Source organism: Pseudogymnoascus destructans, assembly GCF_001641265.1.
Source record: "Pseudogymnoascus destructans isolate 20631-21 unplaced genomic scaffold scaffold_1, whole genome shotgun sequence".
Classification (NCBI taxonomy): Eukaryota; Fungi; Ascomycota; class Leotiomycetes; order Thelebolales; family Thelebolaceae; genus Pseudogymnoascus; species Pseudogymnoascus destructans.
The window spans coordinates 544291-566833 of record NW_020167520.1 but is presented as its reverse complement, the minus strand read 5'-3'; the positions used below and the strand labels follow the sequence as shown (position 1 = coordinate 566833).

At 46.9% G+C, this 22543-nt stretch overlaps 7 protein-coding genes across 7 annotated transcripts; 4 read left to right on the top strand and 3 right to left on the bottom strand.

Annotated features, from left to right (window-relative positions):
• Positions 1–2543: 2543 nt before the first annotated feature.
• On the bottom strand, positions 2544–3861 carry VC83_00171 (uncharacterized protein). The gene has a single exon (XM_024463867.1). It carries the CDS (start codon positions 3124–3126, stop codon positions 2701–2703), a length of 426 nt encoding a protein of 141 aa, XP_024328613.1. The 5' UTR covers positions 3127–3861; the 3' UTR covers positions 2544–2700.
• A 493-nt stretch (positions 3862–4354) lies between these two features.
• On the top strand, positions 4355–5780 carry VC83_00170 (uncharacterized protein). Its single transcript, XM_024463866.1, has 2 exons — positions 4355–5133; positions 5186–5780. Exons 1-2 carry the CDS (start codon positions 4570–4572, stop codon positions 5690–5692), a joined length of 1071 nt encoding a protein of 356 aa, XP_024328614.1. The 5' UTR covers positions 4355–4569; the 3' UTR covers positions 5693–5780.
• A 6898-nt stretch (positions 5781–12678) lies between these two features.
• Positions 12679–14044, top strand: VC83_00169 (uncharacterized protein; the record flags this gene model as incomplete). The annotated part of the gene is made up of 2 exons (XM_024463865.1): positions 12679–13251; positions 13690–14044. The coding sequence occupies 2 exons, from the start codon at positions 12679–12681 to the stop codon at positions 13984–13986; spliced, it is 870 nt and encodes a 289-aa protein (XP_024328281.1). The 3' UTR covers positions 13987–14044.
• Positions 14045–14304: 260 nt separating this feature from the next.
• Positions 14305–16014, bottom strand: VC83_00168 (uncharacterized protein; the record flags this gene model as incomplete). Its single annotated transcript, XM_024463864.1, has 2 exons — positions 14305–15445; positions 15491–16014. The coding sequence occupies 2 exons, from the start codon at positions 16012–16014 to the stop codon at positions 14305–14307; spliced, it is 1665 nt and encodes a 554-aa protein (XP_024328280.1).
• A 490-nt stretch (positions 16015–16504) lies between these two features.
• On the top strand, positions 16505–19130 carry VC83_00167 (uncharacterized protein). The gene is made up of 2 exons (XM_024463863.1): positions 16505–18395; positions 18446–19130. The coding sequence occupies exons 1-2, from the start codon at positions 16653–16655 to the stop codon at positions 19049–19051; spliced, it is 2349 nt and encodes a 782-aa protein (XP_024328288.1). The 5' UTR covers positions 16505–16652; the 3' UTR covers positions 19052–19130.
• VMA4 (V-ATPase V1 sector subunit E) lies at positions 19131–20288 on the bottom strand. Its single transcript, XM_024463862.1, has 3 exons — positions 20111–20288; positions 19537–20045; positions 19131–19475 (listed from the first exon to the last, which is right to left on the bottom strand). The coding sequence occupies exons 1-3, from the start codon at positions 20141–20143 to the stop codon at positions 19325–19327; spliced, it is 693 nt and encodes a 230-aa protein (XP_024328287.1). The 5' UTR covers positions 20144–20288; the 3' UTR covers positions 19131–19324.
• A 146-nt stretch (positions 20289–20434) lies between these two features.
• On the top strand, positions 20435–22248 carry VC83_00165 (uncharacterized protein; the record flags this gene model as incomplete). Its single annotated transcript, XM_024463861.1, has 2 exons — positions 20435–20804; positions 20905–22248. The coding sequence occupies exons 1-2, from the start codon at positions 20760–20762 to the stop codon at positions 22246–22248; spliced, it is 1389 nt and encodes a 462-aa protein (XP_024328290.1). The 5' UTR covers positions 20435–20759.
• Between the last annotated feature and the right edge of the window lie 295 nt (positions 22249–22543).

Genomic DNA, 22543 nt, shown 5'->3' with positions numbered 1-22543 from the left:
CAACTTCAACTGAGACTATAACTTCTCCCCTAGACAACAAAGATGTGTCGATGGTGCTTTCTCAGAGTCTCACACACCTGTTAATCCCTATTCAACTCCATTTCAAACAACAGGTGTTGTCTACAAGGGCTATGATAGACTCAGGGGCAACAGGCAACTTTATATCTCAAGACCTCATCTTGACACACCAGTTACCTACAATTCCCAAACGCACTCCAGAGTTGCTCCGAGTCATTGATGGAACTCCTATCAGTTCAGGTTCCATTACCTGCAACACCCCAGTACTCAAACTTGAGATTCCCCTAGGAAAATCAACATTTTCAGACACCATCTCTTTAGATGTTATACCAATGAAGTACCCAGTCATCCTAGGTCTTCCATGGCTTCAAAGGCATGATCCAACTATCAATTGGAAGCATTTATCGCTTGGGTTTAGCTCAAATCCTGAGCTCAATACTGGAAAAACCCTTCAAGCCTCAGTTACCCCTATTCAGGTCCAAGACTCAAACTTGTCCCAGATCAAGGATTTTGACCAAACTATGGACGATATATCATCTCTGATATGGGTTAAACCTTTCCAACCTGTCCTGGAGATAGCAGCTACTTCAGATTTGGAGAAATCATCTCAGGAGGTCATTTTGCCTTTAGCATACCAAGACTACCAACATCTTTTTGACAAGGCAAAGGCATCAATTCTGCCAAAGCACCAGCCTTATGACCATGAGATGCCACTCGCAGAAGGCTCAATGCCTCCCTACAGCCCTATCTACTCTCTATCTGAATTAGAGCTGAAAACTCTCAGAGAATACCTAGATGAGAACCTTAGTTCTGGCTTTATCAGACCTTCTTCCTCACCAGCAGGAGCTCCCATTCTCTTTGTCAAGAAGAAAGATGGCTCCTTGCGTCTCTGTGTTGATTATAGGGGCCTTAATGCAGTCACTGTTAAAAACAGATATGCTTTACCCCTTATCCCTGAGCTCATAGATAGGCTCTCTTCAGCAAGGATCTTTACCAAGTTAGATCTCAGGGGAGCTTATAACCTGATACGCATCAAGGAAGGTGATGAGTGGAAGACAGCATTCAGAACACGCTATGGTCATTTTGAATACCAGGTAATGCCTTTTGGGCTTGCCAATGCACCTGCTTCTTTCCAAGCTCTCATGAATGATATTCTAAGACCTTACTTGGATATCTTTGTTGTTGTCTACTTAGACGACATTCTTATATACTCTTTAGACACTCAAGAGCATGTTCTACATGTTAGACAAGTCTTAGAGAAGCTATCTCAAGCACAACTCTTTTGCAAACTTGAGAAATGTCTTTTCCATATGTCTCAAGTTGATTTCTTAGGACATAGAATTTCAACAGAAGGCATTCAGATGGACCCTGAAAAGACAAAAGCAGTACAAACGTGGCCTATTCCTTCCAGCATTAAAGAGGTTCAGTCTTTCCTTGGGTTTGCCAACTATTACAGGAGGTTTATACCAAGATATACATCCTTGGCTTTACCCCTTACTCAATTACTTCACAAGGACACTTTGTATCACTGGGATAAGACACAGCAAGATGCTTTCGATGCTCTTAAAGGAGAATTTAAAGAAGGGAAAATGTTACTACACTTTAACCCCTTGAAACCTGCCACTCTTGAGACAGATGCCTCAGATTTTGCCATTTCTGGAATCTTATACCAAGCTCCAAAAGACAAACAAGAAGAGCTACAGCCTGTGGCATTTTACTCAAGAAAGCTATCAGCAGCTGAACAAAACTATCCCATTACAGACAAGGAACTGCTTGCCATAGTATGTTCTCTAAAGCATTGGAGATGCTACCTTGAAGGGGCAAACTATCCTATCACTATTTACAGTGACCATTCAAATCTCTTGACCTTTACAACCACTAAACAGCTCAATCGACGACAAGCAAGGTGGTCTGAACAACTAGGAGGTTTTGACTTTGTTATAAAACATGTCTCAGGGGCCAAGAATCAAAGAGCAGATCTCCTCTCAAGAAGACATGACTACCAAGATTCTGCTAAAATAAGCAATACAAAGGCCCTGCTAGACTCTACAAAGCTTATAGCAGCATCTTTAAGCAACCCTCACATTACAGAGGACTTAGGGGTAAACTTATCCCCTCAAGACCAAGTTGCCCCCATTACCTCTTCTCAGGAACCAGAGACCTTTAAAGACTATACACCCTCAGCAACACTTCTTAAAGCATTCAAAGATGCTTACAACCATGATCCCTTTGCGAAAAGAACTTTGGAATACCTCCAGAAGAAAGGTTCCTCTCTTGAGAAAGTTGGACTACAGAATTTCTCAAAAAATCAGCATGGACTTCTCTTATTCAAGAACTATATCTATGTCCCAAGGGATAAACGATTACAGCTACACCTCCTACAGCAGTTCCATGATGCTCCAGCTGCAGGGCACTTTGGCTTTGCAAAAACTTATGAACTTCTAACAAGAAAGTTCTACTGGCCTAGTCTAAGGACTACTCTTCAAGACTATATATCTTCTTGCACTACTTGCAACTTGAACAAGCCTACACGGCAAAAGCCCTATGGCCTCTTGCAGCCTCTACCTATACCAGAACGCCCATGGGACTCCATATCCATTGACTTTATAGTCAAGTTGCCTCCTTCTATCCCAAAAGGGGGTGCTACCCCTTATGACTCTATCCTTGTGGTGGTAGAAAGGCTCACAAAAATGGCACACTTTGAGCCTTGCAATGAGCAGCTCCAGCTGGTCCAATATCTTCATCCCCAACCTTGTCCCCTTCATCTTCAATCTCCTCTTCGACCTCTTCATCTTCGACCTCTTCATCTTCGACCTCTTCATCTTCGACCTCTTCATCTTCGACCTCTTCGACTTCATCTTCAGCGCCCTCATCTTCAACTCCTTCAACTTCACCTTCGATTTCTTCATCCTCACTCTCTTCGACTCGATATAAGGACCCTGCTACCCTCTTTAGTTCCTTTGTCTCCTTTGCCTTCACTTCATTCCCCTTTGCCTCCTTCACCTCCTTTGCCTCCTTCGAAATAGTGAAAGAACAGGAATGAGCTTGTTTGATACACCAAGCACACTTCAATGATGTATGGCCAGACCAAGTGATGCAATCACTCATCTTTGGCCTCGCTTTACATCGGTCACACTTCGGATCTGGGGCTTCACCATATTTGGTAATCTTCTCAAAGTTTTCCAACCTCAGCTCCTTCGGCGTCTTCGAAACGGCCTTGAAAAAAAAAAAAAAAAAAAAAAAAAAAAAAAAAACTCAGAACCCTTCGGAACGCATCGGAAAAATTCAGAATCTCATGGAAACTTAAAGAAGAACTAAGTCAACTTCGAACACCCTCAGAAATTCATAGAAAATACAAGTTCTAGCAACTCAACTTCGAACTTCAATAACCCCTACTTCGATACTTCGCTCATCTCAGACTCAAGATTACATAGACCTCACTTACTTCGGTCCTTGCGAGGGGCTCTTGTCATGACACTCCTTCGATATTTGTGTCACGACCCTTCGATTCGCTTTAGTCTCTAGTACTTATTTCACTATGTCATTCACTTCACCTGCTTCACTCACTTCGCTCACTTCGCTTCACTTGCTGACCTAGATCAGCCCAAATGTTGACTACTGGCTTAGGCTCTCTTGTTATTGGCTTGCTGCACTAGGGCTCGCTTAGCTAGGGTTCGGTTAATTAGTGCCTTTGCTTATTTGGCACTAGGGATTTTTACTGTTATATAAGCACTTATTGCTCATGTCTCTTATTGATCTTTAGCTAGCAAATTATATACTACTTGGCCTTCTTGCAATTCCTCCTGCTTCGACTTACTTTGCATTCCCTTACTTCGAGTCGAACCACTTGGCCAACCTGTTAGTCTCACCACTTGACCCCTGTGGTATAAAGTATATGCTTTGGAGCCTGAACTACCATACCTTGTCCTACTGCTTTGAGTATCGAAGTCTTCACATTATACTTTGGATACTTCTGCAGACTTGAAGGTCAGCCTCGGTTCGAACTGTCCTTACAGTTAAGGAAGCGTGGGAGCAAGTTGGAGAAGCTGAGCTTAATGCTCTCCTTAATAGTATGCCTACATGTATGGCAGCAGTAATTGCTGCAAATGGTATGCACACAGAGTACTAGGCTTATAGTATAGTTTTACATAGGGGTTTAGGTATCTACTCTACTCATTATTCTACAGAATTGATTGCTCTCACACTCAAGTGTTCGTGACGCGTGAGAATCGGTACTTTGGCCAGAATTGCCAAGCCAGCCTACGCAGGGGGCCCTAGCCCGACCCACTCACAAAACTTATGAACAACACCTCGCTACACCGCCTCAAACAATCATAAACTCGCTACCTTGCGGGGTGATGCGATTTCGGATTTACAATCAATAGGTCCGTCGGAAATAAGAGATTAGCTTTGCAAAATTGAAGGTAGATCCGTAGATTTCATATACTACTTGGACTTCTCATACTTGGGTTTCTCATACTACCTGGGCTTCTCATACTTCTTAGGCTTCTTGGACGACCTCGACTTCTCATTCGTATACTCCTACCAAACATGGCAGACAAAGCATCGGACAAAGAGATGAAGATGGAGTATACACGGCTGGGCAAGTCTGGCCTAAATATCTCGAAGCTTATTCTGGGAGGCATGAGTTACGGTTCATCAGAATGGTGGGAATGGGTCCTAAACGAAGAAGCCGCCCTTCCTCTCCTCAAACATGCATACGACGCTGGAATAACCACCTGGGATACAGCTGATATGTATTCCAACGGTGAATCCGAGAGGATCCTCGGCAAGGCCCTCAAAAAATACAACATCCCTCGCAACCGCGTCGTGCTCCTGACAAAGTGCTACTTCGGCGTCGCAGACCTTGAAGAGGGACAGCAACGCATATACGCAACCCCTGGGAGGGATACTGACCCCAAGTGGGTTAACAGGGTTGGCCTGAGCCGGAAGCACATCTTCGACGCTGTTGATGCCAGCGTCGAGAGGCTGGGCACCTACATCGACGTCCTTCAGATCCACCGACTGGACCATGAGACGCCACGGGAAGAGATCATGAAGGCGCTGAACGACATTGTCGAGAGTGGCAAGGTACGCTACATCGGCGCCAGCAGCGTGAGTCACCCCTATACCTCTGAGTCAGACCGGACCCGCTAATTCCGAGCAGATGGCTGCGTGGGAGTTCCAGACGCTGCAGAATATTGCCGAGAAGAACGGCTGGCACAAGTTCATCAGCATGCAGAACTACTATAACCTCATCTACCGCGAGGAGGAGCGCGAGATGATCCCCTACTGCAAGGACACCGGCGTGGGACTGATCCCCTGGTCCCCCATGGCGCGCGGTGCGCTCGCTCGGCCTTACGATTCGCGATCCACGGTGCGTGAGGGCTCGGATCAGGTACTCAGCGGTATAGTCCGCAAGGAATCGGAGATTGACAAGGCTGTCGTTGGTCGGGTTCAGGAGGTGGCCGACAAACTGAAGGTGAGCATGGCGAGGGTGGCGATTGCGTGGGCGCTGCAGAAGGGGACAAATCCGATTGTGGGCCTCAGCAGCAAGGAGAGGATTGATGAGGCCGTTGAGGCGGTGAAGTGGCAGAGTGGTGGGGGGTTGACGAAGGAGGACTGCAAGTATCTTGAGGATGGGTATGCACCCAAGCATGTGTCGTTTATATAGGGCCTTGTCTCATATACCCTCACAGAAAAGGAATGAGGGGTAACAAAAGTAAAATTTGCATTATCCAACAAATATATTCTTAACACTAGCTATGATCTGCGAGAATTGAACCAACACAGTGATTCTTAAAATCAGAGGTGAGCGCTAGCTAATGTCAACCCAAAGCGCTTGGCATGGGCGTTAGTGGCTTCTTGCTGGCTTTTTATCCCCGCAAAATCCCTGTCACTTGAGAAACAACGACCCCTGCTTGATCAACCCCAGCGACAAATATATCGCGACACGCTACAAGCTACAATGAGGGCGTTAGTACAGTAAAGCACCGTTATAACGATGTATTTGCTGCCAGCAGAATATATCGTTATAATGATAATATCGCTATATTGATTCTTATGTAATCCAACTATCTAACGTACTCTGCACCCGTGACTCTTGATCTAATGCCTCAAGAGCGAATTCTAAACGCTCGAGGCCTCGTAAATAGTCCGATTAAAGGGCCTCTTGTTCTTCAGTAAACTCAATCAGAACCTGGAGTGCTTGACGAGCGCTCTTCACAGAATGTAAAGAGCGCTCTTGCAACTCTTCTTCATCATCATCTTGAGTTTGCTGAAGACCTAGATGCTCATCAATAACCTCTTGTAGAATCTCGTCCTCGCTTGGTGTCCCATCTTGTATATCCCTTTCTCATCGCTTGGGTTTAGAAAATTAGAAATTGCCATAACATCATGAATATTGCCAGCTCGTATAACTTGTTCATAGAGTTCGTTGATACCTGGAGGAGTAATTGTGTAATGGTGGGTGCACCAGATGTGAGAATCTAGCCACCCAAGGAAGGGATGATTTTACTAAGACAACACACTGTCTTAGGAAACAGAGCCAAAGGGTTGTAGCTTAGACTATTCCACAACGCAGCAATCAGGTGTGTGATGTAGTGAAGTGGTTCAGACAAGTTGCAACAAATGTTGAGTCTGGGAACTCAGGGGTAAGTCAGAGGTTAACACCTCACTGACTTTTCAGAAACAAGGAGTAACAAGATGAATGCTTGGAAGCTTGTAAAAGACGTGGAAGTATGTGATAGTCGATTTACTGTATTGCCTGCTTGCCCTTTCTTAAGGAAAGGGCAATCCTATTTATGCCAAAGGAGTGTAGTTCTCTCATTTTCCATGATTTTCCACTAACCAGGCTTGGTAAATGTATTAGAAATCAAGTGCGACCCACAACTAGTTTGCTAATCATGTAGTGAACGTAAGAGAATCCCATAGAACCATCTCTTGGGTTCCTAGCCTATAGGAAGTGAAAAGGAGGTCCAAGGTCAGAGTACCTATAGATAAATTATGTCATAACTTAACCAATCTTGTGGGTAACTAAGGAGCGATGACGTGTAATGAATCATAGAGGGTTGTAGAAGCTTCTAGAGCTATCGTTCATGTTCCTAGGCCTCTAGTTGGTAGAGATATGCCATGTGGTAGTATTGGCCCACCCCCTTAAGGAGGAGATTTTCTTAATAACTTGTTCAATGAGTGTCCAAATGATATGCCGTGATGTATGTAGCATAAACAGATGTAGTAGAAGAGTTTGCAGCAATCGTTGAGTAGTATTGCTTCTGTTGTTGGTGTGATAAGCCAAGATATGTATGGTGACTTGTAGGTTTGAGGAGGAGATTTCTAAGTTTGCTCTTGAGTTTGATAGCAAACTGAGTGCAACGAATGTCAGTATGACAAATTGGAATCGGAAGAGCAATCGGAATGCTGACAAGTGTAGATTTTCGAAAACAGTTATAGATTGTTGTATTTGTGACAAAATGATTCCAGCTCCGTAGAATCCATCGGACCGCAAAGTGTAGATTCATCGATTCGAGTGGGTTTCGATCTGAGGTAAAAGCATCAAGCATAAAAGAGAGCCACTGTCGTCGATAATGGAATTTGAATGATTGAATGATGCCTTGATCAAGGGGCTGAAATCGACTATTACTGTTAGCAGGAAGCCAACAAATATGTATGTTTATTGGAGGAGGACAAAGCTCAAGAGCAGTGTTATGAGCTGAGAAGTTATCCATCGTAAGAAGAACTTGTCGAGTCGTTCCAATATGTCGATAGAAAGCATGAAGCCATTCGCTCATAATTGTTGTATTCATCCAAGCCTTCTGGCTCACACGCCAGTGCCCTCCCATTGATGGTATATCGATATTTCGAAGTGCACGCGGCTGTTTATATTGTCCAATCATAGGCGATCAGTTCCAGAAGCATTAACACAAAAGACGAGGCTCATTCGAGTTTTCTCCTTCTTTAATCCTGGAAGCGTTTGTGTTGCAAGCCCTCGAGACGGCATCATCTTCCAGTATAGGCCTGTCTCGTCCATATTATAAACATCCTCCTCTTGAAATTCACCAGCGATAGTTCGTAGAGCCTTCATTTCCTCCTCTGCTGTTTCTTGATAAGAGCCTCCTTCGCTGTGTTTTGTATGGACCTTGATATGATATTGTGCTTTAAATCGATGGAGCCAGCCAGTTGAGAAGTCTGGGCATTGTAGATTATCATCGTTCGGTAGTTGTTGCCAAATCTCTCGAGCCTTTTCTTGTAGTATATCACCACTTGTAAAGCCTCCACGCGATTGAATTCGTTGCTGCCATATAATAAGGAGTCGCTCTACTTCTGGCCACTGCCCAACTCGTAGTCGTGATCCCGTAGGTTGTATAGCTTTGTCTAGATCTTCAAAATGTGAGCTTAAAGACTCAGAAACTGTCGACTGACTGAGTTTATGGCCATAGTTCTGAGAGAACCATTCGATACATTGCTTTTGAGAAGGCTTCGGGTGAATTGCGTAGAGCCCAGCATTGCTCAATAGTTATTGAAAATCGTTTCATCATTTCAAGGTCTGAATAGGAACACCATAGCACGGATAAAGCGATATTCAGGAAGGGAGCTGCGATATTGTGATAATCGGTAATTGTATGGTGGTGTTGTCGGGACCAGGAAAAATATCGCAATAATGAAGTTATCGCTTAATCGAGAATCGTTATAATGGTGCTTTACTGTAGCTTGTTCGGCCTGCAGGTATGCCATGCTTTCTTCTATAATACCAAGATCTATAGCGCTAACCCTTGTCATCACAATATCTTTTTAAGCTAACGCCTACAGGACGCGGCGCAGGAAGTGCACATTAGTCCCTGGCTCGACGACCTGCCTCTGCACCGAGCATGGCATCACGTGTATTCGAGGTAGCGGAGTGCCTTCCCCTTCATCTCAAGGTTACAGTGCACCATCCTCACCACCTGCTGTGCGGCAGCCGCCACCGGTCGGGTTACCGCTGCTTAGGGCTCGGCACAGATGCAAATCCGTGAGGTTTTTTTCAATCCGTATCCGTATTCGTGGGTTTTGAAGGCCCTTATATTCAATCCGTGATAATATTCATAGAAGATTAAAACTATTCATATTCATATTCGTCGTATTCATGAATGCTTGGCAATGTGTTAGCGGTATGCACGTGCCATAATTGAGGCCGTAAAATCATGTAAAGGAGGGGTAAGTTATATTTGTTTTGTGTTATAATCATGACAAAACCCCCATAACTTCTCTTTTTTATTCTTCGCTCTATTTAGGATATATTCATATTATCTAAATATGAATCCGTCTAATTCTCCCCTAGCACGGCGCACACGTCATCGAGAAATTGATTTTCATACATTAAATGATGGAAGTGACGAAGAATATGACTCTGATGTTGTATCACGAGTTAAACGACCACGAAACGCCCAAAAACAAGCCCAAATCTCTCAAGATTTATCACTTTTAAGAGAAGAAGATGATAATATCTCACCACATGATTCAGCTTCGCAAGTTCAAGCCTCACACCCTCTACATACAGAAGAGAAAAATACCATTACTGTCATACTGACATTCGTTGCACTCAGTTTGCTATCAAACTCAAGAGCAAACTTAGAAATCTCCTCCTCAAACCTACAAGTCACCATACATATCTTGGCTTATCACACCAACAACAGAAGCAATACTACTCAACGATTGCTGCAAACTCTTCTACTACATCTGTTTATGCTACATACATCACGGCATATCATTTGGACACTCATTGAACAAGTTATTAAGAAAATCTCCTCCTTAAGGGGGTGGGCCAATACTACCACATGGCATATCTCTACCAACTAGAGGCCTAGGAACATGAACGATAGCTCTAGAAGCTTCTACAACCCTCTATGATTCATTACACGTCATCGCTCCTTAGTTACCCACAAGATTGGTTAAGTTATGACATAATTTATCTATAGGTACTCTGACCTTGGACCTCCTTTTCACTTCCTATAGGCTAGGAACCCAAGAGATGGTTCTATGGAATTCTCTTACATTCGCTACATGATTAGCAAGCTAGTTGTGGGTCGCACTTGATTTCTAATACATTTACCAAGCCTGGTTAGTCATGGAAAGTCATGGATAATGAGAGAACTACACTCCTTTGGCATAAATAGGATTGCCCTTTCCTTAAGAAAGGGCAAGCAGGCAATACAGTAAATCGACTATCACATACTCCCACGTCTTTTACAAGCTTCCAAGCATTAATCTTGTTATTCTTTGTTTCTAAAAAGTCAGTGAGGTGCTAACCTCTGACTTACCCCTGAGTTCTCAGACTCAACATTTGTTACAACTTGTCTAAACCACTTCACTACATCATACACCTGATTGCTGCGTTGTGGAATAGTCTAAGCTACAACCCTTTGGCTCTGTTTCCTAAGACAGTGTGTTGTCTTAGTAAAATCATCCCTTCCTTGGGTGGCTAGATTCTCACATCTGGTGCACCCACCATTACAATTACTACAAATACTCCCTACTCAAGTGCTCTTGAGTATACCCCCTTAATTCAATGAGTGAATAAGGAGCCAATAGGGCAAAGTAGCTGGGTGTATGCTTATTTTGATATGGTAGAACTTGCAGAGCCATGGCTACATAAGTCAAGTAAGAAGATGATACCAATTGAGCGTGTTTGGACCTGCAAGACCCTTCATTGCTCTGGGGTTTACAGCGACTCAAAGCGACAAGGAACAACATCTAATATGATTACACACCTTAAATCGCATCATATCTACAAGGACGGACAAGGCCTTACAGCATCATTGTAAGGATGCCTCCGTACCTAGATACTCGAAGAACCTGTCTCAGAACTGTTACGGTCACTACAAACATGGAATCCGACTCGGTGGGGTTTCGAACCAGTAGAGGATCATATAGCGAGTTACACTATAGTGGGGGACAGTAAGTGTATAGGGTTCAGGGCCGATGTAGACCTGTTGCGGGGGAAGGTTCAGGGCTAGGGTTGGGATAACCGAGTCGGGCCCGTTTCAGGAGTTAAGGAAACAGACTCAACGGGGTTCCCCCTTCATCTTTTTTGTATCCTTCGTAGTAGACCTATAGGATAGCATCCGTTTAGCCTCCGACTCGCACTCTCATATGCTATTACTGTGAGCTGGGTGCCCTGTGTCCTTACAATCATCAAGTGAGCAAGCAAGTATCACATCATTCCTATCATCAGCAATGACGATGCCCCCTCCAACATCTATGTAACGCTGACTTCTAAATGATAGAAGACACAGAGGTTTCTTGTGTAAGGTTGACTTGACAGAGGAGGCAGGGGATTAGACACAAAGGCTTTCCAAGTAACACGTTACAGTATTGTAAAGAATACTATATTGAGTTGAGCATGAAGCTCCTATCTAAGGAAATACTATCTACTTATATAGTGGCGTCGTGCCTCATGGGTAATCTGGATAGTTGGCGGATAGCTAGATATTCAGGATAGTTCGTGGATAGCTCAACTATCCAATATCCACTAGTTTCTGCAACTATCCATTAGCCCCGTCACATGGCAGCCTACCCCGCTTCTCACTGTGACTCACACGTCACGTTACTAGGCCCTGGCGCTGTAACCATGACATCATGTTACTGTAGCCGTAACAATCTATGCAACGGAATAGCCAAGAACAATTTGAATACAATCTTGCACATTGGATTGTACAGACTCAACAACCTTTTACTGCCATTGAAGAACCGTCTTTCCATCAAATTTTCCGCAGCATCCCTAATTTTGCGCTCAAGTTCAAGTCTGCAAAACAATGAATCACGCATCACTCAATACTTTTAAGAGTCATGCACTACATTACAGAATCAGCTAGATGTCGAGTGCTCTACTATTACCTTTTCACTTGATGCATGGACAAGTACCAATCATCGTGGAATGCTAGGTGTAATTGGCCATTGGCTGTCAAAAGACTTTCAATATCATGAGTCAGTCCTTGAGTTTGCAGAGATCCCTGGACGACATAGTGGAGAGAATATGGCTGAAATGATATTCTCATTATGTCAGGAGTTGAATCTTAATTCAAAGCTACTTGCGATCACTGCAGATAATGTGGATAACAATGGCACACTATGTTCTCATTTATATGAGCTACTATCTCATAATGACATTACGCAATATATTGAGGAGCCAAACCTCTCTATCCGCTTCGAAGGAGATGTTAGCTATGTACGCTTTCTTGCACATGTTCTCAATTTAATTGTGAAAGACATCTTACAAAGTTTAAAGTCAGGGGATATGAAGACTGCAGTTGATACTTGCAATGCTATGGCAAATGGAACCCCTTTCCCATCAGGCCTCGCTGCACTTGCACGACTTAGACTTATTATAGTCTGGATGAATCGTAGTGCAGTTCGTCGGCAAAATTGGAAGACTGTGTGTACAGTTAACAACCTTCCAACAAATATGATTGAGTATGATGTTGATACACGATGGAACTCAACTTTCCGGATGATTGATGACGCCCTTAAGTTATCAAAGCAATTCACACTCTTTGCAATTATAATTCAACTGCTATTCCCCTATTTGAAAAAGCTGATTGGGAGCAGCTTGAGAAAATCCGCAAGGTTCTTATTAAGTTTAATGAGTTCTCAAAGCATATATCACAGGCGTCACCACAAATAAGCATGTCAGTCTACCTCTATTTTGAGTGTAAGAGCTTTTTAGAGGATGCAATTGACCAAAAAGGGGACTTTGCAAGCTTAGATGATGATATCTCAAAGGCTGTGCAGGTTGGGCTAAGAAAGTACGAAAAGTATTACGCATATATGGATCATGGGTCAAATATTCATTACATTGCAATGATGCTTGATCCACAACTCAAATTTGAGATGCTGAAAGAGGAATTTGAAGACGAAGATGCGACAAATGTTGTCAAGGAGCAAATACGGACCTACCTTCATGATCGTTATTCAACTCCTCCTCTGAGCGATGAGCTGGTACTCCCACCATTACTCAATCTGAAGACAATGACATCTCAACCCGAGCTAGATCCATATAAGCGTATGCTTGAGTGCTTTGGCAAAAAGAAGACCATAGTGAAGGTGTCTGATATTGATATATATCTTGATTCACCACCAGTGGCTGTTAGTGATGCAAAGTCAACTGATTGGCTCCTAAAGTGGTGGGATTCTCATAAGGGAGAATATCTGCTAATGGCACATGTTGCACGCGATTTCCTTGCAATTCCCATTACAGAGGTTAGTTGTGAGCGCCTTTTCAACCAAAATACAGACTTATTAGGTTTACGTCGGCATAGTCTAAGTAGTGAAACTATGAGGACTCTAACACTACTTCGTGCGATGTGGGAGAGGGATTTGAGTAAAGGGGGGCATTAGAGGCTAGGGCTGCATTCTATGACCTCAATGAATTCAGTTTCTAACTACAGTCTATCTAATTCGTTCAATCCGCGGATTGAATGGATTGGCATCCGTATCCATTAGTAAAAATCATAATTTGTATTCATATTCATACTCATACTTTTTGGAATCTAACAATTTGTATTCATATTCACGGATGCACGGATTTGACGGATAAATTGGTCATCCGTGCCGAACCCTACCGCTGCTTCCTTGCTTAGAGCTGGTAGAGCTGTATTTTGACTTTATCCATGACAAGTTTCATTCCATATTTCATAGGCCTCCGGCAAGGGTAGTCCAGCCAGTTATCCTATTTGCTATATTTGCTCTATCTGCAAGGTTTCTTTTATCGTCTACTCCGTCGAGTGTCTGGAAAACCGCACTCGTGCCAAGGGCTCCGGACTGAACTTTCTGTTCCTCAACGTTGCAATGGTCGTCAACACTTATGGAATCAGCGTTGGGATTGCAGCGATTGGCTGGAAGCTGTACTTGGTGTGTATCGGCAGGATCTGCGTCGAGATGGTGGTGATTTATTTCTTCTTTGTGGAGACGGCTGGAAAAACGTTGGAGGACTAAGAAGACTACGGTGCTGATTGATGACTGGGGTAATGTCGTGGATATCCAAGATCCAGTGCATTTGGTTTAGCTTGCTATTAGATCTACAATGCATTAGGACAACTCTTGTCCGATTAAACATTAAGTGTAGTTTAATTGAGAATACGAATACACATGTCTTAGAGATAGATAGTGGCCAAGTCTAGCTCGATTATCAGTACGCTGGTTCTATGTCTCATCCCAAACCTCTACGCGTTCTTTTCTAATTCCAAATTCTCATATCTGTATTTACGACGACCAATAAGTGAATCCTCATTTGAGACTAAAGCACATACTATTTTAGTCGTCTCCTCGAACGCTAAGCGTATCAAACATGTTCAAATGCGTCCAGCTTCTCTCAGCCCGCTCTCGTAGCTCTTCCATCTCATCAACATCTTCATTGCAATCACCATCCCCATCGATTTCTCCTAGAATTTCCTGTAACCTCCAAGCGATCCTTTCCGCTCCAGCCCGAGCTCCCTCAAGGTTCGCAGCTCCTGGCCCGAGTTGAAGACCGGCAAGGCGTCCGGTCACGAAAAGGGGGACGTCTTTACTCCATTGCATGTCGTAAGTCAGGCAAGGAAGCCCTCCAACAGTCTCAATTGGGTGACTCTGTAAGAGAGGCTGTAACAGTGGCATAGCTTTGATGTCTGCCTTTGCGCCTGTTGCGTAGTAGATGTAGTCTATCGGAGGTAGGTCTGGGATCGGAGGCTCTGTCTTGATTGTCCACAACTTTGATATCGAGTCCCAGGACTTGCCCACTATTTGTGTTTTTGTATAGCGCAAGACCCTTCCTTTTGTTTGGTGACTTTCAAGAATAGCCTTGTACGCCGGGGTGATCGAACCTCCATTGCGAGCAGATAAGATCATCTCAAATCGCTCCTCGTCCGTGTCTGCTGACCAGAAGGCCGCTTGGTTGATGTTTTTGTATTTTGCAACCCAATCAAGGCTGAGATCAAAGTGCTTGATCTTGAAATTATCACGCATGATGTGCCACACTTTCGAAACGCCTTTCTTGATGCACAGATCTACGATTTGAGCGGAAGTTAAACCGCCACCGATAACGATAACATTCGTTGTGCGCTTTGAATCCACCTTTCTCTTGACGTGTGGTGCAAGACACTCTTGCTTTAGAAGCTGAGATGTGTGACAAGCACCTTCTGCCTCGTTAGAAGTGAATGGCACAGGGGCGGGCATCCCAGGCCCGATGGCGAGAACGACTGTGCGTGCGAGTTGCGTGCCTGTCGAAGTCTTGATGGTGAAGCAGTTATCTGGACACTCGTCTGTTCCATGCTCATCGTATTCAATAGAATGCACGTCGGTTTGTGTGACGAGATTATTCAGACTGTATCGGTCAATACAATCCTGACAGTAGTCGTTAAACAGAGATGTAGATGGTGTGTAGTAGTCTTGCATGTCTCGTTCATCGATTGATTTACCACTGTCATAAATCAGTATAAGCTATATAGCGGGGTTTTTAACCTACGTGTGTGCATTTACAGATGGTCCTCTCTTCAGCTTCTTCTTCATTAGATGCTTTGATATTTCTTTTCCCACCACACCTTTCAGCTCAACCATCTCCTTCTCTCTACCCTTGGCGTATGCGTATGCTTTTAGCCCATCTCGATCTCTTGGGTCAACATGGAAGAACAACGGACTTCTCAAGGTCTTGATGTTGTAAGCACGAAACAAGCATGTCCACTTTGCCATCCAGTCTGACCCCGAGGAGTCGTAGACTGCCATTAAATAGTTTGGCTGTTTGCAGATTGGCCCGCATGGCTTCTTTAACTTGTCTTCGATCAATATTTTATTCGTTGCACGTCCTTTGGTAGGCACGATCTTTACACGATGCTTGTGTCGCTTGATCCAGTGGTATCTCTGGTGCTCGGCGTCTGTGAAGAGTGCTGAGGGTGTTGTCTCTCGCATCCGTGCTGCTACTGCGAGAGCACATGGGCCAGCACCAATGATGGCAATATCGAGAACCTCGGGAGTTTCTAGAGTTGTATTCATGATTACTTTTTGTTCAGCAAGACTTTGAAGGATCAATTAAAGCTGTTCGTGAGTTTTTACAATTTAAATCAAATCCGAAGGCGGGGTGGTCAATTCCATGGCGTTCATGTAACCTTGATGGTTGAGCCCCTCGACCGACACCTTGATTGGCAGACGGGTCAAATTATTACTGTAGCTGGGAGGAAGGCACAGCGCCGCCTACAACTACAGCCAGACACTGGAGCTTGGCAACAACAATACGAACAAGTCAATGACACAGCTTTTGGGCATATGCATTTTATGCATATTTATTAGGTGTCCAAGTCAAATAAAGTATTTCAAAACCAATGATGAATATTACGGGGCTACGGCCTTTACTTATGCCGTGGCCCCGGAAGCTATTCTACGTAACGAAATGTTGTTGCCTGATTCTGCCTGATTCTTGGGGCCAGAATCACAGCGACTGACGGGAACCGGGAAACCATCGCGCTTCGCGTCTCCCTAATCGCGAAACCGCGCAAGGCACTAAGATAACAGAAGGCGGCTACTGGTTTGTGAGCCTTGCTGCCCCTCCTTCCAATCTTCCCCACCACATACATTCAGTAACCTTACTCGCCATGCTTCCATGACGTAGTAGAGCCAAACGGCTGTGTTCGAATATGCCACCAAAAAAAGATAAGTTCCCTCCTCAAAAGGTCAATCTTCGCCAGTTCTTCAAACCAGTACCCCCGAAGCCAGAGACAAAAGACGCCACGTCCAGTGTCTCTGATAAGCCTCCTACCACCATGACCAAGAAGGAGAATGAACAGCCTACGCCCCAATCCGAGCCTGCCGACGCGCAGCCCTTCTCTAGTGAACCCCGGATGACCAGCCAGCTCACCATTGCTGCAAGGAGTGATATATCAGAGCTTTCGCAGCCCCAAGCCACCTCTCACCCTCCCACAACCGCCACCGACAGGAAGAATGAACTTCCTCCACCCCAGCCCAAGCCTGCGGAAGCGCAACCCTTCTCTAGCCAACCCCAGATGACCAGCCAGCTCACCATCGAGGACTCAGACGAAGACAGCGACCTCTCTGATTTAGACAGTGATCCATCGCAGGCTTCGCCGCCCCATGTCATCTCTTACGAGTCGGCTTCGATAAGCACGCCCACGGGGGATGTACCAGCTGCCGCTCGCACGGCTAGAACCAGGACAGCACCGCACCTCAAACCAACGCCCAAGCTAAAGACAAAGGACTCCGGAAGCAGCCTCTCTGATACTTATTCCACAACTACCACCAGCAACAATGATCACTCCCCGCCCAAACCCGGGCCTGCCGATGCACAATCTGTCTCTACCAAAACCGAAATGGCCACTGGCCAGGAAGACTTCTGGGACTCGTTCACTAAAGATGACAACTCCTCTGGTTCGGACTCTGATCTGCCAGATCTTTTCACACCACCCACCACCTCACAAAAGCCCAGAAGGAGTACACGCAAATTACGAGATGCCGGTTCCACGACTAAATCGAGGGCACAGTCGTACGCCTCTCCGTTAACGTTCCAGCCAAAACATAAATACAAATTCAGTATCACGTCGCTGGTCAGCCAGTCACAGAGGCACGAGGCTACAGAGGCCAGCGCGCAGAGAGCGAAAACTATATTAGATGAGCCAGGGAACGGGGAGGAGGCAGGGCAACAAGATGACAAAGAGGCACTGCTGGAATCGGTGATTGCGGATAAGGATACCGACAGCGCGAACAAGATCCTGCAAGCCGTTGCGCGCACCGAGGCTACATCAACGGAGAAGAGATGGTACTTCTTTGACCCTGACAGCAAGGTGCCAACCCACAAGCCAACAAATACTCCGGCCAATATTTCAAAAATATATCAGAAATGGAACCAAGGGGGGGTGATAGACAGAGACTCGACGGCTGTTTCTGGAGCTATGAGTAATGCGGCCCGTACCCAGGAAGAGCTGTCTGAAAAGGAATTCTTGTGGATTTTAGAGATGTCGTGCACACAGCCAGCTACAAATCTTGAAGAGTCATACTTTGACGCTCTGCTTGCCGCCCCCGGAGCGATAGACAAATACCTTCGCCCGAAAGCTGTCAAAAAAATATTTGATCTGTTAGGCGCTCTTCGCCAAGCAACCGATCGGAAGGCCAACGTCGAAGCCGTCGGTGTTTATAAAAAGGCGTACAGGGGGCGCAACTTGGATACCCTACAGCGGTATATAAAATTCCTTGGCGATGCAGCGAAGTCTGCAACGCCGGTTACATGTGCTTATACGACGTCTCTGCTAGCAAGGCTTTGCGCGGATAACCTCGTGAAGGAAAATAACATGATTTTATCTATCGTGCGTTACGCTATGGGAGAGCTCTGTGATGCCATTGAAAAACATGGTGCCTGGGAGATTTCAGTATGTGCTTGATTTGTCCCCTACACTCATCTACTAACTGAACTTGATAGTGCCACCAAATATGCTCTAATATATATAAAACAGTGGCACAGGAGCCAATTTGCCTACACATTCTTGAGTGTATACCGGGCTCTACTCCTCACCTCATCGACCTACGAGCGCGACTCTCTCTCTCTGTGTTCTGCCGGGACTGTGACCTAACCCAAAAGCCCGCTAAAGAAACTGTCGAGCTGCGAAAGCTCATGCAGGTGCTGAGCGGCCCCAGGTTTCAGATAAACAGAGAGACAGACTATGTGCAGCTCGCAGCGTTGATATCCCTCCTCGACATTGCCATCGACGACGGGTCCGGGGCCGATCTCGACGTGAGCGATCCGCAAGCTGAAGAGGAATATAATTCCTGCCTCGATGAGTTGGCGTACCTGCTCAAGGTCATATGGAGTAGCATCAACGACCGCGGGACTTTGTCCCCATCACGTATCCACACAAAGCGGACAGTAGAAAAGTTGCGGAACCGACTGTTAGAGATGGTTCGGACGCGTCTGAAGCCCAGGCAGAGTATATTTGACCTGTCAGGACAAGGAGCGGAGAGGGAGGGCGCGCTGAAGCAGTCGGCCTTTATGACAAAACACTTTAGAAAACCAATAACTAATGAATAATGGCGGCGATATGAAATCCTTGGGTCAGAGGCCGGAGTTCAAATAGATCAATGATAATGTCACAGAGTATAAATTTAGAGCTCAAAATTTCTCTCGGCTTCAACACGCTCCATGGTCGCTCTGCAGTGTAAATATATCATACAATTCCAGGCTCTCCAATCTACGTCATGCTCCCTCCAAAAAGCAGCATCCACATCCCACACACACACTGTCCATCTATAAGACCCCTACATCACCCTCGGCAAGCAGTAGCCGTCGAAATCACAAGACCGCTTAGTCGTAGAACTTCCGGTTCTCGTTTGCCCCGAACAGCGTTGTTCGGATGGCGGGTAAGGCGTTATCTTGGAGCAGCCGCAGGCGCTCATCCAGGGTATTGTTGATATCGATCTTACCACCACTTCCCACAATCGAGACACCGCCCGCCCTGGTCCCCATTAGTAAGGCTGCGTTCGCACAAGCAAGTAACAGGGGCGTTAAAAACTCACAAATCGTCCTCGAGCAAGTTATCCTCATCCACGGTCGCCGAGATCTCCTTGTTCGTATTCTTCGTATACTCCTTACTAGCCGCCTCCACCGCCTTCTTCGCAACCGCCATATCCGCCTTCCTCGTCCGCACCTGCACCTTACTCTCATTCAACGCATACAAGCCCTCCAGCACCAGGTTCTTAAGAATCGTCTCATAGCGAGCCTTATCCTTAGTCACCTCGGGCAGCTTCTTCGCCGCCGCCTCAAAGATCCCATCGAGCAGCTCCTGGCGCGCGCTCAGCACGCGCAGCCGCGTCTTGTTGGATACCGTCGATGCGGTGATCTGCTGCGACATCGCGGCCGCTTTGGACTTCTTCTCGTACTGCGTGTCGATTGCGCTCTGCTCCTCGCGGACGAGCTTGGCTTTCTCCATGGCGAACTCCTGGTCCGCTTTCATCTCGATCTCGTGGGCCTTCTCGTCGGCTTCTTGCTTGATGAAAGCGGTCATCTTCCTCAGCTCTTGACCCACCTAGGGATAGGGTTAGATGTGCTCTGTGGTGCGGTGTTGGAGGGGAGGGGGAGAAGAAGGCGTACCTGGTCGTCAGACAATGCTTGTGAGTGCGACATCTCGGGCAATGGGAAGGGGTCCTGGCACGTCGGGAGTGTGGTGTTGTAAAAAGTGCTGGTGCCGTGGGCCAAGATGCGTGTGGTAGGTACGAGATGTGGTTGAGGTGCTCAAGCTGGATCCTGGACAGATTAAGCTCCCGTTCCGATAAGCACCAAGCGCCAACCGATATACGTCTCAAGCTGACACCCCAGGCCGCCAAAGTCAGGTGACAATGGATCGATGGGAGTGAATGATCTCGTCAAGTGGGAGAATTGTCACGGGAGGGGATTTTGTTCTCATTGACTACTTAAAGAGAAGAGTGTAACCTGCCCATTTTGGGAGTTCAAACAATTATTCCTCGGTATCCGTCGCTGGCGCATTGCCCGTGGGAATTCCAAAGTAGATCTCGCGGCCGCACCCATACAAAACGACGTGAGTCTCAGAACGAACGAACCATCCGAGTGACACCGTCTTGGTCCGGACCTGGCCACCACGTTCCTTAGAAACCGCATCATTCCCACCACCCATTCCCACCACTCCCTCACCAACACCTCAAGGACGAGTTGGAAGACCGCGAGATCGCCAGGAATCATACCCATAGCCACGCAAATGAATACGAACCTCTACCGCTGAGTGATGGTGGGCCAGCTCGGCGATCTGTCGCCAAAAGGCAGTATAGCTGTAAGGCTTCATCTTCCTCCTCCCCCCATCCGAGGGACCACACCCTCTTCCCCCCGTCCCCCAGATAACAAACACAATACTAACCCTTCCGTCCCTCCAGATCGGCATACTCGTCGGCCTCATCTCCACCAGCGTCCAAAGCCTCGGCCTAACCCTGCAACGCAAATCCCACATCCTCGAAGACGAAAAGCCCCCCCCCCTCCCTCGCCGCCCCCCCCACCACCGCCGCCGCTGGCAGCTCGGCATGGGCATGTTCATCATCTCCAACCTCCTCGGCAGCACAATCCAGATAACCACCCTACCCCTCCCCGTCCTCTCCACCCTCCAAGCCTCAGGCCTCGTCTTCAACTCCATCTACGCGACCCTCATCCTCGGCGAGCCGTTCACGCGCTGGTCGCTCGGCGGGACGCTGCTCGTGTGCGCGGGCGCAGTGCTCATCGCTATCTTTGGCGCTATACCGGAGCCGGCGCATAATCTGGACCAGCTCCTCGTGCTGCTCAACCGCGCGCCCTTCATCCTGTGGATGCTGGGACAGGCGGCGTTGGTGGTCACCATTACAGCCGTCGCCGCCTCGCTGGCGCGCTACTCCTCCCCCCGCGTGCGTCTCCTGCGTGGGCTGGCGTTTGGTTGCATATCCGGGATCCTGTCCGCGCACTCCCTCCTCTTCGCGAAGATCTCCGTCGAGTTGCTGGTGAGGACTATAATCGACCATAAGAACCAATTCGACCGGTACCAAAGCTCTCTCATCCTCGCTACGCTGGTCGCCTTGGCCTTGGTACAGCTGTACTACCTCCATCTTGGCCTCAAGCTGGTCTCAACCTCTGTGCTTTACCCGCTCGTCTTCTGCATCTATAATATCATCGCTATCCTGGATGGGCTGATCTACTTCCACCAGACTTCGCTCCTCACACCCCTCGCGGCGTCTTTAATTGCATTGGGGACGCTGATCCTACTCTCCGGCGTCCTGGCACTCTCGTGGCGCCTCTCGGACGAACAATCGCCCCCGCCTCCTCCTTCCGCCCTAACACCAGGCTTGGGGCTGATAGATGATGAGGACACCGATTCCCCCCTCCCCACCCTGGGGACACCTGACGAGGAAACCGCCCTACTTCCTAACCACACCCACAACCACACACAACACACCCCCTCCTCCTCACTCTTCCCCCAATCCCCAGCAGCAACAGCAAAGCTCGACTCAGTCCTCTCCCAAACCCGCACCGCCCGCACCGCCGAAACAGCAGCGATATGGGAAGAACTACAGGACCGCGATACTCCCCGTCATAGCCACGATTACGGGACTGTAGAGGGCGGCACGGATGAACACGCCCGCCAGCGGAGGAGGAGACGCTCAACAGGCTTCCGAGGTTTCATACCCCGCGACGCGCGGCGCTCGACTGCTGGACGGGGGGTGTTGGGACGGTTATTTGGACGCTGGGGTGGATAGCGGCGGGGGTCTCGCGCTGTTGTGGGGGAGGAGGAGGGGGACGGGGGGACGTGGTGATGTGTTTAGGGGGGTATATATACAGATTTTGGTGTTTGGGTATCCAGCGGGAGGGTGTAATGGGCGGGATTGGGTTTGTTGGGAGTTTTGGGTGTTTTTTTTTTGTGTTTGTATGTTGTGGGTGGTTGGATGTATGTCGACTGCCTTGGGAGAGAGGGAGGGGGGAGAGTTGGAAAGAATGGTGGACGCATGGTGGATGGATGGAAGAGGTGTACCTACGACTGGGATTGTAGTGGTT